The sequence below is a fragment of the Onthophagus taurus genome, chromosome 3, assembly GCF_036711975.1.
Source record: "Onthophagus taurus isolate NC chromosome 3, IU_Otau_3.0, whole genome shotgun sequence".
NCBI classification, from domain to species: Eukaryota; Metazoa; Arthropoda; class Insecta; order Coleoptera; family Scarabaeidae; genus Onthophagus; species Onthophagus taurus.
The window spans coordinates 328,699-352,368 of record NC_091968.1 but is presented as its reverse complement, the minus strand read 5'-3'; the positions used below and the strand labels follow the sequence as shown (position 1 = coordinate 352,368).

Genomic DNA, 23,670 nt, shown 5'->3' with positions numbered 1-23,670 from the left:
CTTAAAAAAAAAAAAGGGAAAACAATATGTTTATATTATTTTATATAAGGAACTCTAAACACATTTCTTGCGTGAAAAAAGAAAAGAAGAAGAAAAAAGAAGGAGAAAGAGAAAAAAAAAAAAAAATTTATAATGATAAAAAAAGAAGAGAAAACTTTTTTCGAAAAGAAGAAAAAAAAAAAACAAACAAATAACGAAAACAAAACAAAAAAAAGAAAAATACAATATTTCTTAAATGTACTTATATCAGTTTTTCAACCAAACGTAATCGAATCAGTTCTTGCTACCATTGCGACTGCGGGTGACCCTTGGCGAAAATTCAGACATCGGTTCCCTATCGATGATTTGGATTCCTCCAGCCAACACCTCTTCTTCAGAAGCGTAGCGATGAATAGTGTCATCCTTTTTAGCGAAGATAATTCCATCTCGTGACCAAACGTTCCGGAAACCAAACTTGTTTTTAACTGACTTAAAAAGTGTTGCCCTTAATTTGGTCAGGTCCTCTTTAATAGTAATTTTTAAACCCGCTAGCTTACGTTTTTGCTTTAAAACCGCCGTTTTTATATTGTGAATAATGAATTTCACAATAATGGGTGGGTTTTTTGATTTTAAATTTCCCAGGCGATGACATCTGTCCAGAGAATGCGATTCCAAAGAGATCTCTAATTTATTCTTAATAAGATCCAATACCACTTGATCGGTGTCTTCCTTCGGTTTATACTCCACACCATAAATTCGAATATTATTTCTCCTCGTGTATTGTTCCAATTTATCACATTCCGTACGCGTTTTAAAATTTCCGGTTTTTAACGCTTCAACTTGACTTTCAAGTTTGTTTATGCGGTTTATGCGGAATAAGATTTTTCGACGTGTTCTTGTATTTTTGCCAGTAATTTTGTTAGAAATTCGTCGCTAGTTAAGACTCTTTGCGTTACTTTTGCAATAAGGAATTCATCATCCGTGGATCGTGAACTTTTTCCCGTCATTTTCACAGTAGAATATGAGAAAGCACGGTAAGCAAAAACAAACAGGTCTACTCAGCACGACGCATCGACTCGAATGGTTTAGAGGAAGATTAAGTGTTTCTGCGTGTAGGGATGTATATTAAGGGAGATTTAAGCATGACGCCGATAGATATTGACCGACGAAAACCAGGAATTAAAATATATGATGTAGCGCTTTTTCTAACTGTGATAACAATTTTTTAAAATTCAGATTGATAACAATTGCACAAGGACTTGAAGTTTGGTAATTTTGACTTTTGAATTTTGTTTGGCTATCTCTAATAATAAGGAAGATATCAGCTAAGAAAGTAAATAGGAAATTACGGGTAAAAGTTTGTTGCCATCGTAGCACGGGTTTGATAATATACAGGATGTGACAAGAATAATTGCATCAAATCTTAGAGAATCGACATGATAGGTACTCGAGAAGGTAATACGAGATTTGTGTATCAACGAAATTTTAAAAAAATGCTAGACAGATTGCATTTATTCTTGTTATTGCCTATAAAATAACGTTATTGTTTTAATGCAAAATGTCTGATGTATGAAAGATGATTTTTCTCGATGTTAATTAGCTATTTAGCGACAATTTGATATTAAAATTTACGGTTTCTTTAGTAGTTCTTAAACAAACCTGGCCCTTGAAGACTCGACTCGATTTTCTGTAAATCAAAAAAATTACCAAATCAAGAACCGGGACCATTTTTCCGTCCCCGATTCTCTTTTAAAAAAATTTTTTATATAATCAAAAATTAAGTTTTAATTTAATACTTCCAAAACCACTCGTCTTATCAACTAATATTATTTATTGAAGATTATAATGACTCTTTTTAAACTTACTTTGTTCCAAATTTTCTTACCTTAACAGTCGCGTTATGTAATCCGGCCAATTATCCGGAAACAAAACCAAGAAAAATCCAACGGCTATTAATATAATTCCTGCTAATTTCATCCCTTCGAACTGAGCATCGTAAAGAATTACGTCTAGAGCTTTTAAAAAATATATCATAATTTATTTCGCTTTTTACGTACTTTAAGATTAACTTACCTGCCGAAACTGGTACAGCAGTTATTAACCCCAACGTTATAAACAAATCGTATGTTAAAGCCACACTGAAATTTCCCAATAGATTTGCAACTAAAAGAATGTTGGTTTTTTAATCAATACCATACATACAGGGTGATTCACATAAGAACCGACACAGAGCAGGGACATGTAGAGGACAATAAATTAAGATGATTTAAAGTAACTTACCTCTATACTAAGTTGTACACCTGAGGAGTTATAGGCCTTCAAAGTTGGCTCTTAAATTTTTAAAAAGTTCAATATCTTCGTAATAAATTAAGCTAGAAGAACCAAATTTGGTATAAGTTATGAGTGTACCAAGGGTATTAATTGTTAGCAAATTGAACTCCATTAAGGCATTTCAAAGGGTTGATTAAGGGTGATGGTACCATAAATTTTGACAGATTTTTTTAACCTTTTGGCGGATTTAATAAATTGCTACTTCATTTCATGTGGAATTTAATTCTGAAACTTTTCTTACTCTTATTATTTATTTTTTAAAAAACTTTGTCGTTTTCATAAAAAACTTAAATAACTAAAGACACTTATTTCGTAATTTTACTTAAAATAAGCGAAAATTCAGTAGTCGGCTATGAAATTGTACGTCAAACTTGACAAATAGGTTATAAAGTTATTTGACAACAAGATTTTATAACCTATTTGTCAAGTTTGACGTACAATTTCACAGCCGACTACTGAATTTTCGATGATATTAAGTAGCATTAACGAAATACGTGTCTTTAGTTATTTGAGTTTTTAATGAAAACGACAATGTTTTTTAAAAAATAATAAGAGTAAAAAAAGTTTTAGAATTAAATTCCACATGAAATGAGGTAATAATGCATTAAATCCACCAAAAGGTTAAAAAAATCTGTCAAAATTTAGTGGACCATCACCCTTAATCAACCCTTTGGAATGCCTCAATTGGTCTCAACTTGCTACCAATTAATACCCTCGGAACACTCATAATAACGTATACCAAATTTGGTTTTTCTAGCTTAAGAGGCCTACCTAGCTGGCGAAAAATTCGAAACGAGATTCGATCGTGAACACGCTTAATGCGGCAACACCGCTCCATGTGTACTCGATCGGCCGGCGCGCCAGGCCGATGGCGACTAGGACTGTCCGATTGTCGGGTAATTCCCCGACAATCAGCGACGTTGATGTTATTCTTAGTTGAATGCATATGAATACGAGTCGGGGCCGCTTTTTGGAACATAGCTGTTATTGCTAGTATTTCATTATTATCAATTGTTAGTTAAAATTATATATTTTTACGAAAAGGGATGTTGGTGGATGCCGATCTTATCAGATTTCTCATTATAAAATTGCACAGTATACCAAATTTTATTTGTATATGACAAATCATTGAAATTATTACAGGTAATCTATACCTTAGCCATTTATTGATTTATACAGGGTGATTTATCAGCTCACCATCAAACTTTGACATATGATAGCTAATCCAATTACAAAAAAAAAATGTTAATGAACATATGTCCTATTTTAATTAATTACGAAATTATAACACTTTAAAGTTTTCATTTTTATATCATAATTAACTGCTACATTTTTTTTAAAACACATAAATATTACAAATATTGTTCAAAATAGACTCCTTCTGAAGGAGGAATACATGCTTCACAATGACGAATTAAAGAGTTCTTCAGCTGAATTAAAATGTCTGGTTGATTTCTTGTGTCAGTAGCAGCCATTTGTATTCTGTTTAATAACTGTTTTCGTGTGTTAATTTCCACTTGATACACAATTTGTTTCATATGACCCCATAAGTAGAAATCCAATGGATTAAGGTCGGGGGATCTAGGTGGCCAAGCAAATGGACCATTACCAATTCACTTGTTTGTAAAATATTGATTTAACCACTCGACAACTATTCTTCCACGATGAGGGGGGCATCATCGTGCTGGTACCACATATTTTGAATTACATACATTAACAGGTATATCTTCAAGTAAATCAAAAAGTGTGTTGTTCAAAAAAATCTGTAATTTACAGCGTTTAAACGTCTATCAAGTACATGCAAACCTAGTAAATTGTTGTTAAATAATCCACCCCAAACGTTGATGCTGAAACGTTGTTGAAATTTCCTTGGTCTAATCGCATGCGGATTTTGTAATGCCCAGATATGTTCATTATGGTAATTATTTATACCATCTCGTGTAAAACATTATTCATCTGTCCAGCGATCATTTGAAATGAAGTCATTATTTTGGGCATGTTACTACAATAACCATTCACAAAATGCTAACCGTTGCTGATTATCTCCTGACTGTAGAGCTTGAATATTTACGATACGGATGAAGGACTTGGCGATTCAATACGCGCCATGCAAAATGTTGACTTACATGTATGTTGTGTGCTATTCTTCGAGTGCTGATGGAAGGATTATCAATGACAGCATTAATTACAGCTTCTTCGTCCTCTACATTAACTACATGCGGTCGTATAGGATTACCTGTTTCTCGAAGTCTTCTGCACTGAGAAAAATGATATGGAAAATTGAACTAAATCAATTTAGTTGTTAGACAAATAGTCATTTATGCTAGAAAATTTATTCATTTACCTAACGTAACTTAGCTGACATATACAATTCTAATTAGTCAAATTTATGATAGTTAATTTATCTATTTACTGAGGTGATGTAACTAATTTTTAGAAAAAGAAACTACATCGTGGAAACTAGTTGATAAGTCTAGTTGTTGAGTAGTTTAGTTACCTAATGTATTTGGTATTTTTGTTTATTTTGTTCTAGTCTGAATTTCTATATACATTTAACAATGAAATATTTTACCTAAATGGACAAATGTACTATTATTAAATACTTTATTTAAATGTATTTTAGTCGTTTTGTCTACCTGTTTTCATCGTTACATCGATCGTTTATAGAAAATATTTCTTAATACAAACATTGCTTTTTCATCATCGAAAACGATCGATAAAGCATCTGTTTTTGAGGATTCGCTACCAACTTACAGTTACAAACTTTCTTCATTATTACGGTTACAAACCTGTAAGACTGTACTCTTGTTTTGTTAGAGGGAAGTCCACTAATATTAATACGTTTTGTGGTACTCTCAGTCGTCACAAGTCGTCATTAACGTGTTCAGGTATTCGGAGTGTTTTTACGATTTGGTAAGAAATAAAAATGGATGTGCAAGTTGAAGATACTGTAACTACTTTGTTACAGCAGTGGGAATTACACGTATTAATTCCAGATTTTCAAGGCAAGTATTTAACTATGTTTTCAATTATTTTGTTATACATATACAATAGAGCGTCGATAATCCGGATTAATTGTGACCGGACCCTGTCCGTATTATCAAAATGTCCGGATTTTCGAAAAGAACCAAAAATAATGGACTTTTGTGGTTAAATAATTGATAAATAAAACCATTAATTAATATTAACTTATTATAATTTCATTATATCGTTATAAATTTCACAAAACGTGGGAAATCCCCGCGTTATATGGGGGAAAACACGTTATACAGAGACATGAAATTGCATAGTATGAAAACGCATTATAAGAGTACCGTGTTAAATGGGGAATCACTGTACTTTGTCTTTTGTATGTACAATCAGAAAAAGAGAAATAAATTTTTTTTTTTTCATCGGTATTGAATCCGGATTATCGACGGACCGAATTTTTGACGGCAGACATGTTACTTGTAGTTGTATAACTGTTTTAAAGGCAGCTCTGTATATGGTATGTGTTATGTTACAGCCAAAGGAATAGACATCGACGTTCTTGCAGAACTGACCATCAACGATATTGATCATTTAATTCCTGCAGAACAATTCGGTCTACGAATTAAATTTAGAAAAAAGCTTTTTGTATGGAAACAACTCAACGTAAGTTGACAGCTATAATCTATAAGTGCCATCATCATGCCACAATCTATAAGTTTATTTTCTTTAAATGCTTTTTATACGGATTAACAACACTCCTAGCAAGTACAATTACTGCATCGAATTCATCATCATCAACAGTAAATAATTGGATAAATGCTAATATAATAGATACAGATGGAAATGGTAATCCTGAAAATCAACCGATCTTTGTAAGTTGTTTTATATTCCAGTTTATTTCCTAAATCATAGATGTATTTATTTTAGAAGTTAGAAAATCTCTTATTAAAATCGGTTAGTGGTCAGTTAATTTTATCAGAATATAAAGTTAGTGCATTAAGTTCGAAAAATCGAAATATCCTTACCACGATAATCGTGGAGGATTGGTTAGCGAGTGACACATCTGTAGATCGCCAATGTGAGGTACGTTTCCAAATTAAAACTACCAGTACATACATGATTTTTTATGTTTTTAATTTCAGGTGCCTTTCAGGTAACGTATTTGGGTACCAAAAAACAACGGGGAAAACTAATAGAAAAATATTATTCCCTTCGAAAGAAGTATAAGCATTCACTTTCTATTGGACAGAAAAGAAAAACAGGAAACGTTACTGATGCCTCTAACGAAGCAGATACTGATGAAAAGACGTTTGACATAAATACATTTAGCGATTATGAATGGTTAAAAAACAACTACACCCCAAACGATATAGTGTTTGAAAAGTGGATAAGCACGTTTAATGTTCGACAAAAAGACGTTCGTGACAAATCAATAGATGTTTTTACAAAGTGGCCTATTTTAAAACAAAACATTGCTGTAGCACTGGTAAGTTGTTTCTTAGTTGTAGCAAAACGTCAATCATTAAAATAACTTAATTTTCAGATTGAATTAGATTTTGAAAAATTGCATTCAAAGCGAAACACACTATTATTTTCCAAGTGGACAATATTTGAAACCCTTATAAAAAATATATACCATAGAGATATAAAAGATAAAAAATCTCGCACACTTTTCAATTTATTACAGTCATCTAACTTAAATGAAGGTTTGTTTTGTATTTTTTGATTTGTTTTCTTATTTATATAGACATTTTAGATTCAAAAAATTACCTCTTAATTATAAATCTGAATGCCATACTTATTCCTGCTATAATTAAAACTGGACAAGACATTTACAGACCAACAATACTAGATGGCCAAGAAAGTTTCGCCTATCATTTAAAGGTATATTTAAAACTTTTACTATTTAGCAGCAAAATATAATGTGTTTAATTTAGGACAAGAGCTTCATACAAAGTTTTATTAAGAATAGAAAGGAAGTTTATGAAAAGAACCACTGGACGTTACAACCATTGATATTAGGAATAGGCAAAACAATTGAAAGTTTAGAATGCTTTTATATATACGTTAATGACATATTATATGAAGTTGAATCCTTTTTAAAGGCAGTTTCTGTCACATTTCAATTATATATCGCCTTCAATTTGGAATACCCTAAACAAAGTGTACAAGTGTGGAAATTTATTGAAGAGTATTTTTATGAATTAAATTTGCCAAATAAACCAAAGAAAAGTAGTACTGCTCGAACTGCACTAATTTCTGAACTCATAAACCAACAAGGTAAGGATCAAGGTATCAATTAAAATTAAGGACAATGGAAAACGGCGTAAAATGTTTTTTATGCCTAATATTTTTCAGCGACGTTAAAACGTACACAAATCACCTAAAAATTAAACATAAATGTAAAAATGTACTTTACTACAATATACTTGAAAATATATTTGTTATATATATGTATACTTGTTTTCTTTATAGATACATCTTGATAAAGTATCTAGTGATACGGATATGAATAATAAACATTAATAGACATTTTAAACACAAAAAATGATCAAAATATTTACAATATTTTGATAAACGAACTATCGTCAATATTAAATTCAACTATTTGCAGTAGTTAATATAAATATATTATATAATACATCAAAACAATGTTGTAATAACACCTACCAACAATGGGATATTTTGACTACAAATCGGTCGATATTACAGTGAAAAATTTAGGTACGACGTCTATATTTAAGTAATAAAGCTATCTACTACCATTAATAATAAATATAATATTAATAGTAAAAACATCTATTAATATTATATAATGAAACTAATTTTATTAGGTATTTATAAGATACATTTTTCGATCATTTATCTATCTTAAATTATCGAAATAGAATTAGTTTGTATAACTAGTAGTAGTAGTTAGCTAATTTTTGACTATACATTTTAGATAATATAACTAAATTTTAGGTAGTTTTCCCACATTATTTTTCTCAGTGTAGCTATCATATGTCAAAGTTTGATGGTGCGCTAATAAATCAACCTGTATCTAAAGATTAAAAATGTTTACACTAGTTGTCATAATTTTTACTCTAGTAGTATATGAGGTTGAAATTATGCCACCACTTACAGAAGCACCGTATATTTTTATATAGGGTGCCCATTATTTATGGAATATAGTATATATCTCGGTAAATGTTGACTTTATAAAAAAACATTTTATACAAAAGTTGTTTAATATTTTATTTGCCATAATAAACCAGCATTCAATTGTTTATATTTCAGAAAACAAATGAGCAACGAATAACACTTGAATTTTTTTTAATGGCAATGTACCCTTTCGTTTCTCTTTACGATGATGTAAAATTTTAGTACCCTTATATCAGAAAATTTTTGAAAAAATTTAAAAATTGTTTATTAAGAAAACTTTTAGTTTTTTATGATATATTTTTTTATTATTTATATTGTATTATTTATTTTAAAATATACCTTTGGTGCTTCTTTATATTTTTATTTTGTATTTATTTTAATAATTAATCTAATAGTAAATGATCAGATAATTGTGCAAATATTCTCATTATTAAAAATTTATTGCCAGACTTAGATATTGTTTTGAATTCTACGAAAATTAAATGTTTAAATTTAAATTAATGATATACAAATTTTTTGATCTATCCGAAAATATTAATCGCTTCAGGTTTGTTTTTCTTGGGAGACACTACACAGACGTCTCGGTTACTGGGAATACCGAGCTCAACCGAGCTCCACTATGTCTCGGGCAATGTTTGGGACGGAGCAATATTTGCAATGTTGCCGTATTTATACTCCGTAAGCAATCAAAACCGACTACACGTTTTAAACCCATTTTATTTAAATTTGCTGCATTTAATAAAAAAATTGAACTCTTTAAATATGATTTACTTTACATTTCACTACCTAGTGATGCATTCCGTTTTTAAAAAATTTTTAAAACGTGATTTTAGAAACGTTACGCGACATTTTTTGAAAAAGCTAAATGCATCACTAAAAACTATATAAAAAAATAGAAATTTTGATGTAACAAACATACAAAAATTTTAAACGATGGCTGAATAAAATGGTATTCGTTGACCCAACTTTGAAGGCCTATAACTCCTGAGGGGTACAACTTAGTATAGAGATAAGTTGCGTTAAATCATCTTAATCTATTGTCCTCCATATGTCCCTGCTCTGTGTCGGTTCTTATGTGAATCACCCTGTATATAACACACTAAATTGCATACTTAACGATAATCCGCTGGCCCCTAAAAGTGCGATCCATGGTATTTCGGTCCATTCCATCGTTTCGACACCAGTCAAAAATAGTCCGACACAAACGGGCCACAATAATATAGCATTTAACGTCCCGATGACAGAAAAGAATAGGGCTACCTGCCCATAAGAGGCATCCCCAATAACTTTCTTAAACATAACTTTATAAACAGCCGATCCACCCGCTGCCAAAGCTGCCAAAACGACTCCGCCTAACGTTGGACTTCCGGTTATACCATCCATATAGGCTAATAAAGCAACTCCCGTATCACACATTATCACAGCCATAATCTACAGAAAAGAAAATGTTTCTTTCAATTAAAAACAACAGTGCAAATTAATATATTATTAACCCGTATCCCGACGAATTGCTCGTGTAAAATAACCCATGATAGAAGATAGACTGACGAAATGTTCGTGGCGAACAGTGACATAACATCGGTAGCCAACAAGATCTGTAGTGATCTTACGTACATGTAGTTGGTTCCAACCCAGAGAAGGCAAAAAATGCTGCAACGAACTGAAAATCTAACTAGAAAAATAGATTTTTGCTTTTAATTTTTTTTAAGCAAACAACTTATTTTAAAAACATTTCTAGCATGTTACGTGTTTTTTGCAGATTATTTTACATCGTAAGTTTAAAATCTTACCCGCCGTGAAACCTTTCTCCTTAAAATCACGCACACTCTCCGATAAAATGTCGATCGGATTTACGCATTTTTTCGATAACAGTCGGATTACGTAGTAAATGGGAAAGAAAAGTATAGTCCAAGAAGTTAAGAACCATGTTGTGAAGAATGGAGCTCTATATGTTACAGCCTAAAATACAAAAATATTTTGAAATAAAGTTTCTTTTTTTTTTATTTGGCTTACATAATGAGTATAAACCGGTGTGATATTTAGCGATTCATCGTTCGTTTCAATAGAAGATGCAGGTTCTTCTCTTATTGGTAAAAATAGATATTTTATGCAATGGGTGGCACCAACCCAAGATGCCGTTACACAGACTGTTACCCAAATTCCGTAATAAATCTGAAAAATTTAATTAAATGGTTTGAAAAAGATTTGAATTTTATATTGATAAGGAAGTTATCATTTTCTAGGTTACTATAGTGTAGGGACACCAATGGCGACCCCCACCACTCTTCAAGGTGAGATCGCAGGAGAACACGCAAGACGACACACCCAAAAAGTGAACACACGAGAGTATAGATAATTCACGGTTAGAGCAATTTGACGAGACCTCTGGCTTAATGGGGTGGAATGACTTGCAGAAGTTTATTTTTGGTATGAAGTCGCTTAGCGGAATAGTGAAGATATTCATTCGTAGAGAGGAGGATATCAACAAATGGGAAAATTTAAGAATGGCATTGCAACGTGAGTTCAAAAGAAAGGTGAGTACCAGAGACTTGCATGATTTGTTAAATAGCCGAAAACTGAAAAGAGATGAAACAGTACATGAGCATCTTTTAACAATGAAAGAAGATTGCAGAAAGGGAAATTGTGTATGATGAAACCCTTATTTAATACGTAATGAATGGTATCTTCGATTAATCAAAATATGATTAAGAATGTAAACAACGCACATACATAGATTTTACAGATTTAAGCGGCCAAAAGTCAATTTTTAAAAAACAGTATATCATTAAATTAACAATTACTTGAGTTAGTACACACTTCTAAGTAGTAGATAAAAGCCGATTCTAGAACCTCCTCTCAGAACCTCAGGTCAAGGTCAAGGCCAAGGTCACGTTGGGTGACCATGACCTTGACCTTGCCCTGAGGTTCTGGGAGGAGGTTCCAGAATCGGCTATTGCAAAGGGGGTCGTTGACCAGTAACCTTGACCTAAACAATGACCTTTACTTTGAGCTCACCTCAGGTCAAGATCACGTTTAGTGACCATGACCTTGATCAGTAACCTTGACCTGAACAATGACCTTTACTTTGACCTCAACGGAGACCTTGAAGTCAACCTTAATTGTGACCATGACATTGACCGTGTACGTGACCTGAAATGAAGGTTACACGATGTGAGTCCATTGAAAACCCCACTTCGGAGGAGGTATGCTTTAAATAGCAGATAGAAAATCGTGTTCAACAGTATTGAAGTAAGAGTGTTGTGAACATGTTGACCTGCGACGTGTGTTACAAAGAGTTTACTAGACCAGATAATCTTGTGAGACATCAACGCACAGCATGTATTGGGAAACGTCGAAAGGTGGAAGAGGATCAACAAGGAGATGTTATAGTGTGTGAAATATGTGATGAACACGTAACCAGACAATGTTACTCCTCACATCTGCGCAGCAACAAACATAAACAGAAAGCCTTCGTAATAATAGATGATGGTGTAGAAAAAATAGATTCGATATTTGGAGATAAAATATGTAGTTTTAGAGTGAGCGATCATGAACGGAAGTACGTAGACATGAAGGAATTCAGTAACCGAATTAGAGAAAAAGTTATCAGTTTGATACAGTCCGTGAGGAATGTAAATGGTAGTTTAAAAGTGAATACGGAAATTTTTGGATTGTATTTCATAAATACGAAGGAAGAAGTGGAAATCAAATCATTCAACACAAAAAATAAAATTATAACAGTAGCCGTAGACTTGTACCAAACATACGAGGACTTTATGGACGAGATTATGGTGAAAATGTCGGAATTCCAAGAACGGGACTCAGGTAAGAGTATAAGAATAGAAAAGTAGTAAAATGCAAAACTAAAGGTGTTAATACTGCAGGTTGGACCTTGTTGGAAATATTATATCTTGAAGTGAACTGTAACAAGTTTAATCCTACAAGAGCATCGAGCTACATCGACTTACCGACATCCATAAAAGGGAAGAGAGCGGTAATAAACGTGCAAAATAACGATAATAAGTGCTTTGCTTGGGCACTGATGTCCGCGCTGTACCAACCCACAGGTTTACCGCAAAGAATATCATCATACCCAGATTATAGGGAAACAGAATTAAAGTTTGACTGCGTAACATTCCCAGTACCCATCAGAGACATATCAAAATTTGAGGAAGAAAATAACATTTCAATTAGTGTCTATGGTATAAATTCTTGGTATAATGGAGAGAAAATGGTAGATGATATTGTAACTGTATGTATATGTAAACAGAAACGGGAGCGTCATGTAAACTTATTAGTAGTCAGCGACAATTTCGGAAATAACCACTATTGTTGGATAAAAAACTTATCTCGACTGATAAATACACAATCATCGACTCATGAACATCAAAGATATATTTGTGAGGGTTGTTTGCAATACTTTTCAACTGAAGACAAGTTGGTACGACATCAGATGGATGACTGTAAAAAAGTGAAAGCAACAGTACCAAGCGAACAAATAAAAGTGAATAAGTTCGGACATCTAGAAAAGGAAAATGTTTTACAATTTGAAGGATTTGAAAAAAAAATGAAAGTTCCGTTTGTGGTGTACGCCGGCAATATATATTATCTTGTAAATTAATAATCACTGGCTTTACCGATGATAATAGGTCTCTCAATACCTTTTCTTTTTGAGATCCCTTTACAAACACCACCTCCACTCCGCATGTATGCTGTTCCAGAATGTCTTTCAGTTGATTATAGGGCACATATCCATTCTCGTAATGCAAATGGTGTAAGTTATTCTCCTCCCAACGCACTTGTCGACATTCTCGCTTATTGAGTCTTTCATAACTTATATCAGGTTGAAATATGAAATGGGAAATCGACTCACCATCACCGATAGCCAATTCTTTAACTCGAAATCCCGAAGATAAAGTAAACCCTTGCATATCGATGACTTTAATTGGATTTCTCGATGCCATTATATTTAAGCGATGTAAACTGCTTAAAATAGGAGCTACAACTTCCTCAATTTCTTTATGTTCACAACACTCTTACTTCAATACTGTTGAACACGATTTTCTATCTGCTATTTAAAGCATACCTCCTCCGAAGTGGGGTTTTCAATGGCCTCACGTCGTGTAACCTTCATTTCAGGTCACGTACACGGTCAATGTCATGGTCACAATTAAGGTTGACTTCAAGGTCTCCGTTGAGATCAAAGTAAAGGTCATTGTTCAGGTCAAGGTTACTGATCAAGGTCATGGTTACTAAACGTGATCTTGACCTGAGGTGAGCTCAAAGTAAAGGTCATTGTTTAGGTCAAGGTTACTGGTCAACGACCCCCTTTGCAATAGCCGATTCTGGAACCTCCTCCCAGAACCTCAGGGCAAGGTCAAGGTCATGGTCACTCAACGTGACCTTGGCCTTGACCTTGACCTGAGGTCCTGAGAGGAGGTTCTAGAATCGGCTTTTATCTACTACTCTTCTAGGAATAATATGACACCCCTCCCACCCCTCATCGATGCGCGATAGTTAATTGTCAGGTAGTCGGAATTCGATAGTTACTTAACGTGTACTTATCTGTTCTCGGCGTTTGCAAACTTGCAACTTTTCTAAAGTGCATCATTATTTTCATTCAGATTGTTTTTAAGTGACAATGATGGATTGCGATAATTCAGGTAAGGAACAATATTTTTCGATACTTATTTACGTAATTTTAATATTCCTTTATAAATTTTTTAACTGTCAAAAATAACACTGTTAAATATTATTTTTTTGTATTAATTAATTTTCAAAAGGTCTTTTAAAGTACTTCAGTGTTGGTCCTTGTACTAATTTATTTCGTACTCCACATTTAACATATTAAGCTATATATTGACAAAAAATTTAGCCGCGGAAAGCCGCGCTTTTTCAATTTAAGAGCAGTTTAAACTATTGAGTCGAAAGAAAGCAAAATGTCATATTTGTGCTTTTTGATATTAAATCAACTTTATTTTTGTATTAGGTCAGTTTAGTGCCTCGGGTACTAAAATGGTGACTCGAAAATATTTGTTTAATCAAATACAAGCGCAAAATTTACCAATTTTAAGTGAAAAACTCGATTTTTATGAAAATCATCTTATACTTCGTTATGGAGAAACTGAAGACGGTAAAAAGTGTTTGAAGCAAAGATTTTCTTATGTAAAATCACAAATCAAACAAAGATGGTTGAAAGCCAACAAACACGAACGTGTTTTTCTTAAAAACAATCAATCTTGGTTAGAGGGAGCGTTCGAAATCCCAGTAAAATCGCCTTCCCCACAAGGTCGACCTCCCAAACCTTTTGGAGAGTTAAGTGAGCGAAGCAAGCGAAGGAAAACTGAAAAAGTTCGCACCTCTTTAGACGACGAAGTCATTGTGCAAGCTGCACAATCGGTTTTGCAAACTAGTGGACACAGAGATGCCTCGAAAGTTCTAAAAGATATCACAAACTCTCCAACATGAGCTAGTAAATATAGAAGAGCCTACTCTAAAGTGAATGACGAGATACTTCCGCTAACACCTCTGCAAGCACTTCGGATGTTCGTGGAAGTCGACCTTACTAGACGGCAATACGAAATAATAAGGGCAACAAACCCAAAACATTACCCTTGCTATGACCTTTTGTTAAAGGCGAAAGAAGAATGTTATCCGCCAAAAGAATCCCTAAGGATTACGGCTACCTGTGCAGAAAGCAACTTACAATGCCTAATGGACCTTACTGTGAAACGCTTATCAATTTTTCTAGAAGAGGTGCTAATTACACTTAGCAAAGAAGAAAGGAAATCGCTAATAATTATTTGTAAATGGGATTGTGATGGCTCTCAACAATCCAGGTTTAAACAAAATTTACCTTTGCGCATTGTTTGTGGAAAAGAAGGCAGTAAAATAATTTGGCAAAATCCAACGCCATCCTCTCCGCGATTTTGTCGTCCTATCCGATTCCGGTATTTGAAAGAGTCTATAGACGTAACGAAAGACGAGATAAATTACGTGAAGTATTCTGCAAAGTTGCTGAATAACACCAATGTCACGTTACAAGACAAGGAATTTATATTCCGGCACACACTAAAAATGACAATGGTCGACGGAAAGGTGTGTAACGCTGCCACAAATACTAAATCAACCTCTCAGTGCTACATCTGTGGAGCTACCTCGAAGAGCTTCAATGATTTGAACAAAAGGAGCATTGTAAACCCTTCTGTTTTAGAATTCGGCTTGTCTGTATTACACGCTAGAATTCGGCTTTTTGAAAGCATAATCCATCTAGCGTACAAATTACCGGTTAAGAAATATAGAGAAAGGAAAACTGAAGAAGAAAAGGCATTGGAAGCACAACGAAAGTCCGAAATCCAAGAGAAGTTTCGTAATGAAACCGGACTACTCATTGATATGCCAAAGGCTAACTTTGGGAATACCAATGATGGCAACACTAGCAGGAGATTCTTTGCAAACCCAGAATTAGCTGCTGAGATCACAGGGATTAGCTTTGAACTGATCTATAGATTGAAGGTTCTGTTAGAAACAATATCAAGTGGTCACAAAATTGACAAAGTAAAATATGATGAATATGCATATGATACCGCAAAATTGTATATAGAACTGTATGGGTGGCACCCAATGACTCCGACCATGCATACAATATTGATGCATGGTGGACAAATAATTCAAAATTCCCTACTTCCTATTGGCCAGCTATCGGAAGAGGCAGCAGAAGCCCGAAACAAACACTTCCGATCGTATCGGCTTAACTTCGCTAGAAAGTTTTCGAGAGAGGAATGTAATTTAGATGTATTTAATAGACTTTTATTAAGTTCAGACCCCCTAATTAGCTGCATGAGAGAAATAAAGAAACCTTCACGCATAGCATTCCTCCCTGAAACAATAGCACTATTGATGTCTGCCGAACCAAACCATTCTTCCATCAGCTCTCTGATGGAAGAATGGTCCGAAGATAAAGACGATGTTATTTAGTTATAATTATGTTATTTTATATTTAGTGCATGATATTTTTACGTTATAATAGGTAAAAAGTATTTTTTCATGTATTTTTTGTACTTGCCCTAAAAATTGCTATTTCTTGCCAAAAAAAATGTGTAACTATGAAAATAATGATTTGTTTTTTAATAACGTTTTTTTTTTACATTATATATCGTATGTTTAACCAAAAAACACCATAAAATATGTTTGGCCGCCCAAATCTTTAAAATCTACGTATGTGCAACGTTGAGTGGAAGTTGCAAGATGAACATACTATAACATAGAATGCACATCAAATTAGCCATTCAGAAGCGAAAGGTCCGAGTCAGGTTGAACGATTTAACCGGATAGTCATTTCAATCTTGACTAAATTGGCAATTTCCGCATCAACTAAATGGTATAAATACGTTGATAAGGTTCAAGAAGTTAGCAATTCATCCTACCAACGCAGCATTGGGATGACGCCATTCGAATTATTATTCGGTATGAGGATGAGAAGTAGAGAGCACGAACGACTAATCAAAGAACTACTGGTGGAAGAAATGGTGAAGTCTTTTAAAGAAGACAGAAGAGAACTTAAAAAAAGTGCAAGAAATCAGATATCCCAGATACAACAACAAAATATGAAGATATATAACAAAAAAAGAAAGATGTCAACCAAATACCAGGTCGGAGACATCGCACTCTGGAAAATTTAGTCCGTTTGCTGATCAAAAATCAATAACTTTTTTATTTTTAAAGATAAACCTTTCAAACTTGGTAAGAATATTCTACATTACAGGAAGTAAGAGTACCAATTTTCTTTTTATTATTTTTTATTATTTATTATTATTTTTATTTCCTCGTATATACGAACTATATGAAGACAACTTCTGTCCCAAACTACCGTTTCGAGGTTGTGATGAATCTTTACATTTGATGGTCCTAGAACCTATTTTGACCATTTTAGCATTACATCTGTACATATGTATCTGTTAGTATATAGTATGTATTATATACGTGCGTTCGTAAACACGATAACTCAAAGACGCAATTATCTACTTCCATGAAATTTGGTATGCGGCTATTAAATTAAGACTGTTGATCTCTACCAACTTTTGGAACAAATCTGTCGACCGGAAGTAGCAGTTTACTTTAATAGATTTAGAAATAGTTAAAAAAATTTGTAGAAATCTGAATAAGAATAAGTAACTTTCAGATACAAAATTTCTACCATCTCACATAACCGGAAGTAGTACTTTACCTGAAACTGTTTAATTAATTTTTTATAAGCCTTTATATCTGAAAAATATATAGATAAAAAATTACATTGAAATCATGAAATCGGAAGTAGTATTTTACTTAACAAATCGCTTATTAATCATTTTATTAATTTTTTTATGAATATTATTGATATTACAGAGTAATATTATTATTGAAAAAAACCCTAACTGATTACAATCTATCTGAGATATAAATATTATAATACAATGTATAATATATGTATAATATTGTTTAACTCGTTCAATATTCCATCATTGCCTGACACTGTTCAACTTATTCAATTTAATTTTCAGAGACCAGGTGATGCTGTGTTAAAAGAGCTAGGGTTTCTTCGTCAAGTTTCTTTACATTTTTAATGCACTGATTTGTAATATTCGTTATGTATGGATCTGATGTATAAAGGAGTATATAAAATACATCTTCGTTTGTAGCATATCTAGAACATTTTCGAGCATGATGTAGTCTAAACTTTTTGTAATCATTATTTAGAGATTCCTGTGCATCTTCTGATAGCTGTCCAATAGGTAAAATTGCAAAATGTCGTACGATACGTTCACCATGAATTAATATTTTATGTACGGAAGATGGCATGTAATACCAGTCATAATTTTTTATGTATATTTTTGCCGTTTCCGTAACACCCGATGTCAACACCTGAAAAATTATGTGAAATCGCTTAATCAATATTTCGTCGACACTGGTAATTTCTGCCGAAGAAGAAGCATTACAAAAAAACTCTTTTAGCAGTACTTCCATCGTTTGTATTACCACTTATTTCTTTGGCTCATTAATAATCAAACCAAGCTATTTGCGGAATCGTGCCTGGACCAAAGCTTTCTTATCTCTTTTTAATTGTTTATTTTCTGCGGTAGTAGCTGACCACTTTCGGAAGGGTAGATAATATGATATGTGTAAAATCATCTCCATGCAACGTATCGAGGCATGTATCATTGACAAACTATAGCGAAATGCATTATCATTTTTTGGTCTTGCTACCACCTTTTATAAATTATTCATTTGCTGTGGATTAGCACCGCAAATAGTGCATGTCGAACATGAAGATGTACCTGCTATTATTTGGGCAACTTTTCCATCTATCATAGTGAGAAACATGTCATGTTTGATTTGTATTGCTTTTCCTTGCTTTGTAATTACCGATGAACTTAAACTACCAATTTGACTTTGTATATCATCCACAACGGCTTTTGTTTTCTCGGGAGTCTCTTTAGAAACTCGATTGAAATTGGTCGACAAATCCGCACAGAAGAGGGGACAGGATTTTGCCACACTACCGTACTTGTGTGATTTAATAAATCTTGTAAAGATGTTACCTTTGCATATGTATTGCTGATTTCTATGCTAGAAACTGGTTGATAACAGCTTTTTTTACTTTCCTAGATGTTGTTATAAGAAGGTGGCAATAAAAAGCAGCTTTTCTCATTGGTTAGATTTCTAAGGTATAAATATTGTGCTTTAGTGAAATCTAAATCAATGTAAACGCTTAATGCTTCAACTACAGTCAATGGTTGTGATTTATCATGGTAGATCTGTTTTAAAATTGCTTTCTTTTCATCAGGCTGCAAATCTCTTATAGTCTCCACTACATTTGCTTCATCACTTTCTCCCATTGACCGTAATCCCTGAATATACGCACTGTATATACGATCAAATCCATATTCATTTAGCAATATGGTATTTTTTCGTCTCTTACTAGATGCTGCAGAATCTTCGTAAGGTAGATACGGTCTTCCTCTCTTTTCATTAGATGTAGATGGCATGGAACCAACAGACTCGTCGCATTCTTCATTTAGAACAGATAAAGATACAGTATACTCCTGGTTTAACCAATCATGAGCCAAATGATTGGCTCAGTCAATATTACCAAAAAAATTAAGTGCGCCATTGGCCGTTGAAGATTTATTCACGCCAACTAAATTAATGGGCAACAATATATAACCGAAAACTGATTACATATTGTGTTGAATAACTTGAAAAGCATGCAAATAAATAAATATTTATAAAAATAATTTTAAAATTAGACTATTTTTTAATAATTAAAAATGATTGGGCTTTATATTTAAATAAAAATATACTACGGATATAACTTTTGTGGACACCTGTATAGTATTGATTCTTCCGATATTCTGAAAATTGATTATATTTTCGTGATATTATTATTCTGTATGCCAAGTTTAAGCTACCTAACCTAAGAAAAGCCACTTATAAACAACACTTCTGTGCGTGACGTGGACTCTTTTAGTTTTCTGGTAATAACTTCTAAATAGGCAAATGTTGGCAGCTAATTTTTTTTATATGTTTTAAAGAAATAAATAGTCTTTAAAACTATATATATTGTAGACCATCGCTAACTGCTAAAACTTTAGCGATAGTTAAAGAAATCTTGAAATTGATGTCATCGGATAATCCTACGTTTATTATTAAAATGCAACGATGAAATAACTTATTGATAGCTGAATTAGGTTCTCCATTGAACAACCTTTTCGGGAAGATATGACGTTATACAGGGTGTTCCGGTGACTCGAGGCATAAAATTAACCTCATATATTAGAGCAAAAATGATGACGATTCGTGAAAAAAAATTATTATAAAAGTCTTCAAATGGTCAAGATATAGGCCATCAAAGTTCAGAAGTTTTAACACATTTTTCTAAATATTTTCAATACCATTTATGGTAGAGCGTTGAAATTTGGTAGAGGGTAAACAAATATCAAGCAAAATCAATGAACCAATTTTGACTTTGATCGGGCGGCGGCAACCATGCTATACAGGCTGTCCCTAAAATTTGTATGCTCAGAACTTTTTTGTTCACTCGTAACCCTACATTTATTTTTGTACTTTTTAATAGAAAATTTATTTTAGAAACTATTATCACTCTTTGAAAATTTTGATAACATTGACCGTTTTCGAGTTATACGCGAAAATATTAAGCTTCGATTTCAATGGTAACACGAAAAAACAAAAATCTTTGAAAAAGTCAAGGTTGGCCATGGCAATTAAAAAAACAAATTGAGCTGTCAACTTGCTTATGTCGTTTAAACACAAATGATAGTTTTTTGTTAGTTAAGTTTTTATTAATTTTAAGTGTTCAAAATGGAGAGTTACACATTTAGTGAACAAACTGACATGATTTTGACATTAGGGGAATGTCATGGAAACGTCGTAGCAGCCACTAACCGTTATCGGGAGAAATTTCCGAATCGCAGAGCGCCCAATCGAAAAACATTTTTAAGGACTGAAACCCGTTTAAGGGAAAATGGGACGTTTAAGCCGAAATTTAGTAAGTAACAGTAACGTAAGATCAGTCCGAACACCCGAACTAGAAGAAGATATTCTAGACTACGTAGAAGAAAATACTACAGCTAGTACTTTGGATATGGCGAGGCACTTTTTAACTTCAAAAACAACTGTCTGGAGTGTTCTTCACTAGCAACAACTTTATCCATTTCAATGTTACAAAGTTCAGGAAGTTCGACTGGCTGATTACCCACTGCGACTGCAATATTGCCAAATAATGCAGAACAAAATCCAAATTGATGATCAGTTTTAAGAAAAAGTGCTTTTTACAGATGAATCCACTTTTTCTAAAGATGGAATCTTCAATTTGAGAAATTTTCATAGTTGGGCGGACGAAAATCCAAGATTTAAGAAAACTTGGAAATCACAATGGAGATTTTCTCTTAACGTTTGGGATGGCATTATGGGCGATGTAATTATTGGACCCGTTTTCTTGCCATCAAGGCTGGATGGACATACATACAGGCGACATTTAGAAGAATTAGATGATTTTTTAGATGACGGTCCTTTAAACACAAGGCAAGCAATGTGGTTGTGCATAATGGTGCTCCTGTGCATAGCACACAAGCTGTCCAAGAATTTCTGAGGGAACGTTTTCCGGGACGGTGGATTGGACTAGGAGTAGGTGCACCGATAAGTTGACCCCCCGATCGCCGGATCTTACACCTGTAGATTTTTATTTATGGGGACGCGTTAAATCGCTAATTTACTGCGTTTAAATCAGTTGATCGAAAACGAGTTGATCAACTGAGGTTGCGAATTGTTGATTCATTTGATCAACTTCAAACTGAAATCGATGTTCTCCACAGAGTGCGCTTTAATTTAAGACGGCGATATCAGGCGTGCATCTGCTTTAGTATTTTTTTGTTCTTTTTTATTTATTACTATTTGTTTATAATTTTATTGTTATTGTTAATATTTTTGTTAGAATTTTTGTTATGTTCTTGTTTATTGTAACCGGAAATTAAATTTATTGTTTTGGATTCTTTTATTCAACTAAAATAAATTAACACTGGATTTAACTAAGTCTGCACTTAGAAATGTATGCAAATAATGGTTATTAGCTCAGTTCGTTTTTGAATTGTCATCGCCAACTCAGATCTTGCGGAATATGTTTCCTTTTTTTGTTTGTTACGATTGAAATCAAAGCTTAACATTTTCGCGTATAACTCGAAAACGGTAAATGTTATCGAAATTTTCAAAGAGTGATAATAGTTTCTAAAATAAATTTTCTATTAAAAAGTACAAAAATAAATGTAGGGTTACGAGCGAACAAAAAAGTTCTGAGCAAACAAATTTTAGGGACATCCTGTATAGCATGGTTGCCGCCGCCCGATCAAAGTCAAAATTGGTTCAATGATTTTGCTTGATATTTTTTTACCCTGTACCAAATTTCAACGCGCTACCATAAATGGTATTGAAAATATTTAGAAAAATTTGTTAAAATTTCTGAACTAAGATGGCCCATATCTTAGCCATTTGAAGACTTTTATAATAATTTTTTTTCACGAATCGTCATCATTTTTGCTCTAGTATCTGAGGTTAATTTTATTCCCCGAGTCACCGGAACACCCTGTATAGGTTTTACATTAAAAATTTATATTAGCAGTCTTTAAAAATCACGACAAAAGTAACCGAAATACGTGAAATCAGAAATATATAAACTTTGATAATTTTTTTTTACTTAAATACGTCATATAAAAATAAAACTTATGTTAATTATTAAAATCTGACATTTCTACTATAGGATTCAATTGAAAAAAGAAATACATTACGACTTTCGAAAAACCCATTTATGATCAGCAAACGGCTCAAATTGCCCATAATGCATCGTAGCGATAAAACAGACACAGTTGGATTCAGGCCTAAAACTTAAAGCGAAATTTCTAGGTCCGTACAAAGTGGCCATTAATAGTTACGAAGTTGAGAAGGAAGGGTTTGAAGAAGGATTTTTTGAAATTTTCTCAAGTCTTATCTTAAAATTTGTGTTCTTTTTATCAAAATTTGTCTACCTTTTTTGCTGAATGTGAACAAAGTGAATTTGCGCACGATTTGAGCCTTCCTGGTTCGTTTAAGGTGGTTGATTCTCGATGAGGTTGATCACCACCTGGTCCGGTAGCCGCATCATGGGAGGCAGGGGCTCTTCCGCTGCTGATAGAATCTGCGTGCGAAAATGGCCCGTTAACCGCAACACCTTCTTCCGTAATAAGAACGCTCGGTGTCCGACTCCGTCGCGTAGGATTGTAAATCGTCGAGAGGTCGCCCTCTTTCGTCATTTGGCCGACCCTTTCCTCCACACCATCGCGAACCCATCCACTAACCCACACGACTTTTAACTATCTTTCAACAACTAACGCAAATGATGTTCTAAAAGAATTCTTTTCTAATATTCTAATTTTTCAAATTTCTCCTTATATCTGAAATAAGAAAAAGAAATGAAAATATAATAAAAATGTTTTGAGGATAATTTTCAACGTGATCCGCACGTTTTACGGAACAAATCTTGGCATGTTTCCAAGTCGTTCATATATTATTCGTGAAAAAGGCAATGATTCTGTGGTTTTTAGCCGTAAAATTTATTTTATCCTAATCGCTGCGTTTATATGTATTTCTTTAAGTAAAAGAAATGGAAAAAATGAAATCAATATCGATTTGTCACGCGAGATAAACTTGAGGTCATTAAAA

At 33.3% G+C, this 23,670-nt stretch overlaps 2 protein-coding genes and 1 long non-coding RNA gene across 13 annotated transcripts in view; 2 read left to right on the top strand and 1 right to left on the bottom strand.

Annotated features, from left to right (window-relative positions):
* Positions 1-23,670, bottom strand: part of LOC111422460 (solute carrier family 35 member F3) — a 42,305-nt gene that overhangs the window by 18,290 nt on the left and 345 nt on the right. For 5 of the 11 annotated variants that reach the window (XR_011639951.1, XR_011639950.1, XM_071194875.1 and 2 more), the window contains exons 2-9: positions 22,998-23,402; positions 10,438-10,596; positions 10,215-10,383; positions 9,918-10,096; positions 9,537-9,855; positions 2,053-2,142; positions 1,865-1,994; positions 1,639-1,666 (exon numbers count right to left, since the gene is read on the bottom strand). Coding sequence is in view for 8 of the 11 variants with exons in the window: in XM_071194875.1 (XP_071050976.1) it covers positions 1,639-1,666; positions 1,865-1,994; positions 2,053-2,142; positions 9,537-9,855; positions 9,918-10,096; positions 10,215-10,383; positions 10,438-10,596; positions 22,998-23,261 (1,338 nt within the window). In the remaining 3 variants the exon portion in view is untranslated. The remainder of the gene's footprint in view (positions 1-1,638; positions 1,667-1,864; positions 1,995-2,052; positions 2,143-9,536; positions 9,856-9,917; positions 10,097-10,214; positions 10,384-10,437; positions 10,597-22,997; positions 23,403-23,670) is intronic. The other 6 variants (XR_011639952.1, XM_071194878.1, XM_071194883.1 and 3 more) reach the window with 2 other exon arrangements.
* LOC139429408 (uncharacterized) lies at positions 6,863-7,614 on the top strand. The gene is made up of 3 exons (XR_011640054.1): positions 6,863-6,986; positions 7,037-7,164; positions 7,218-7,614. It is a non-coding gene; the product is annotated as an uncharacterized lncRNA (long non-coding RNA).
* LOC139429623 (uncharacterized) lies at positions 11,355-14,892 on the top strand. Its single transcript, XM_071195581.1, has 3 exons — positions 11,355-12,249; positions 12,309-13,019; positions 14,414-14,892. Exons 1-3 carry the CDS (start codon positions 11,691-11,693, stop codon positions 14,890-14,892), a joined length of 1,749 nt encoding a protein of 582 aa, XP_071051682.1. The 5' UTR covers positions 11,355-11,690.

Bases quoted from the DNA above. Each gene is read 5' to 3' on its own strand.
- LOC139429623 (XM_071195581.1), top strand. From the start codon at position 11,691: ATGTTGACCTGCGACGTGTGTTACAAAGAGTTTACTAGACCAGATAAT. The intron at 12,250-12,308 runs GTAAGAGTATAA...TTAATACTGCAG, and splicing joins ATTCCAAGAACGGGACTCAG to GTTGGACCTTGTTGGAAATA. The intron at 13,020-14,413 runs GCAATATATATT...TTTTTGTATTAG, and splicing joins TCCGTTTGTGGTGTACGCCG to GTCAGTTTAGTGCCTCGGGT.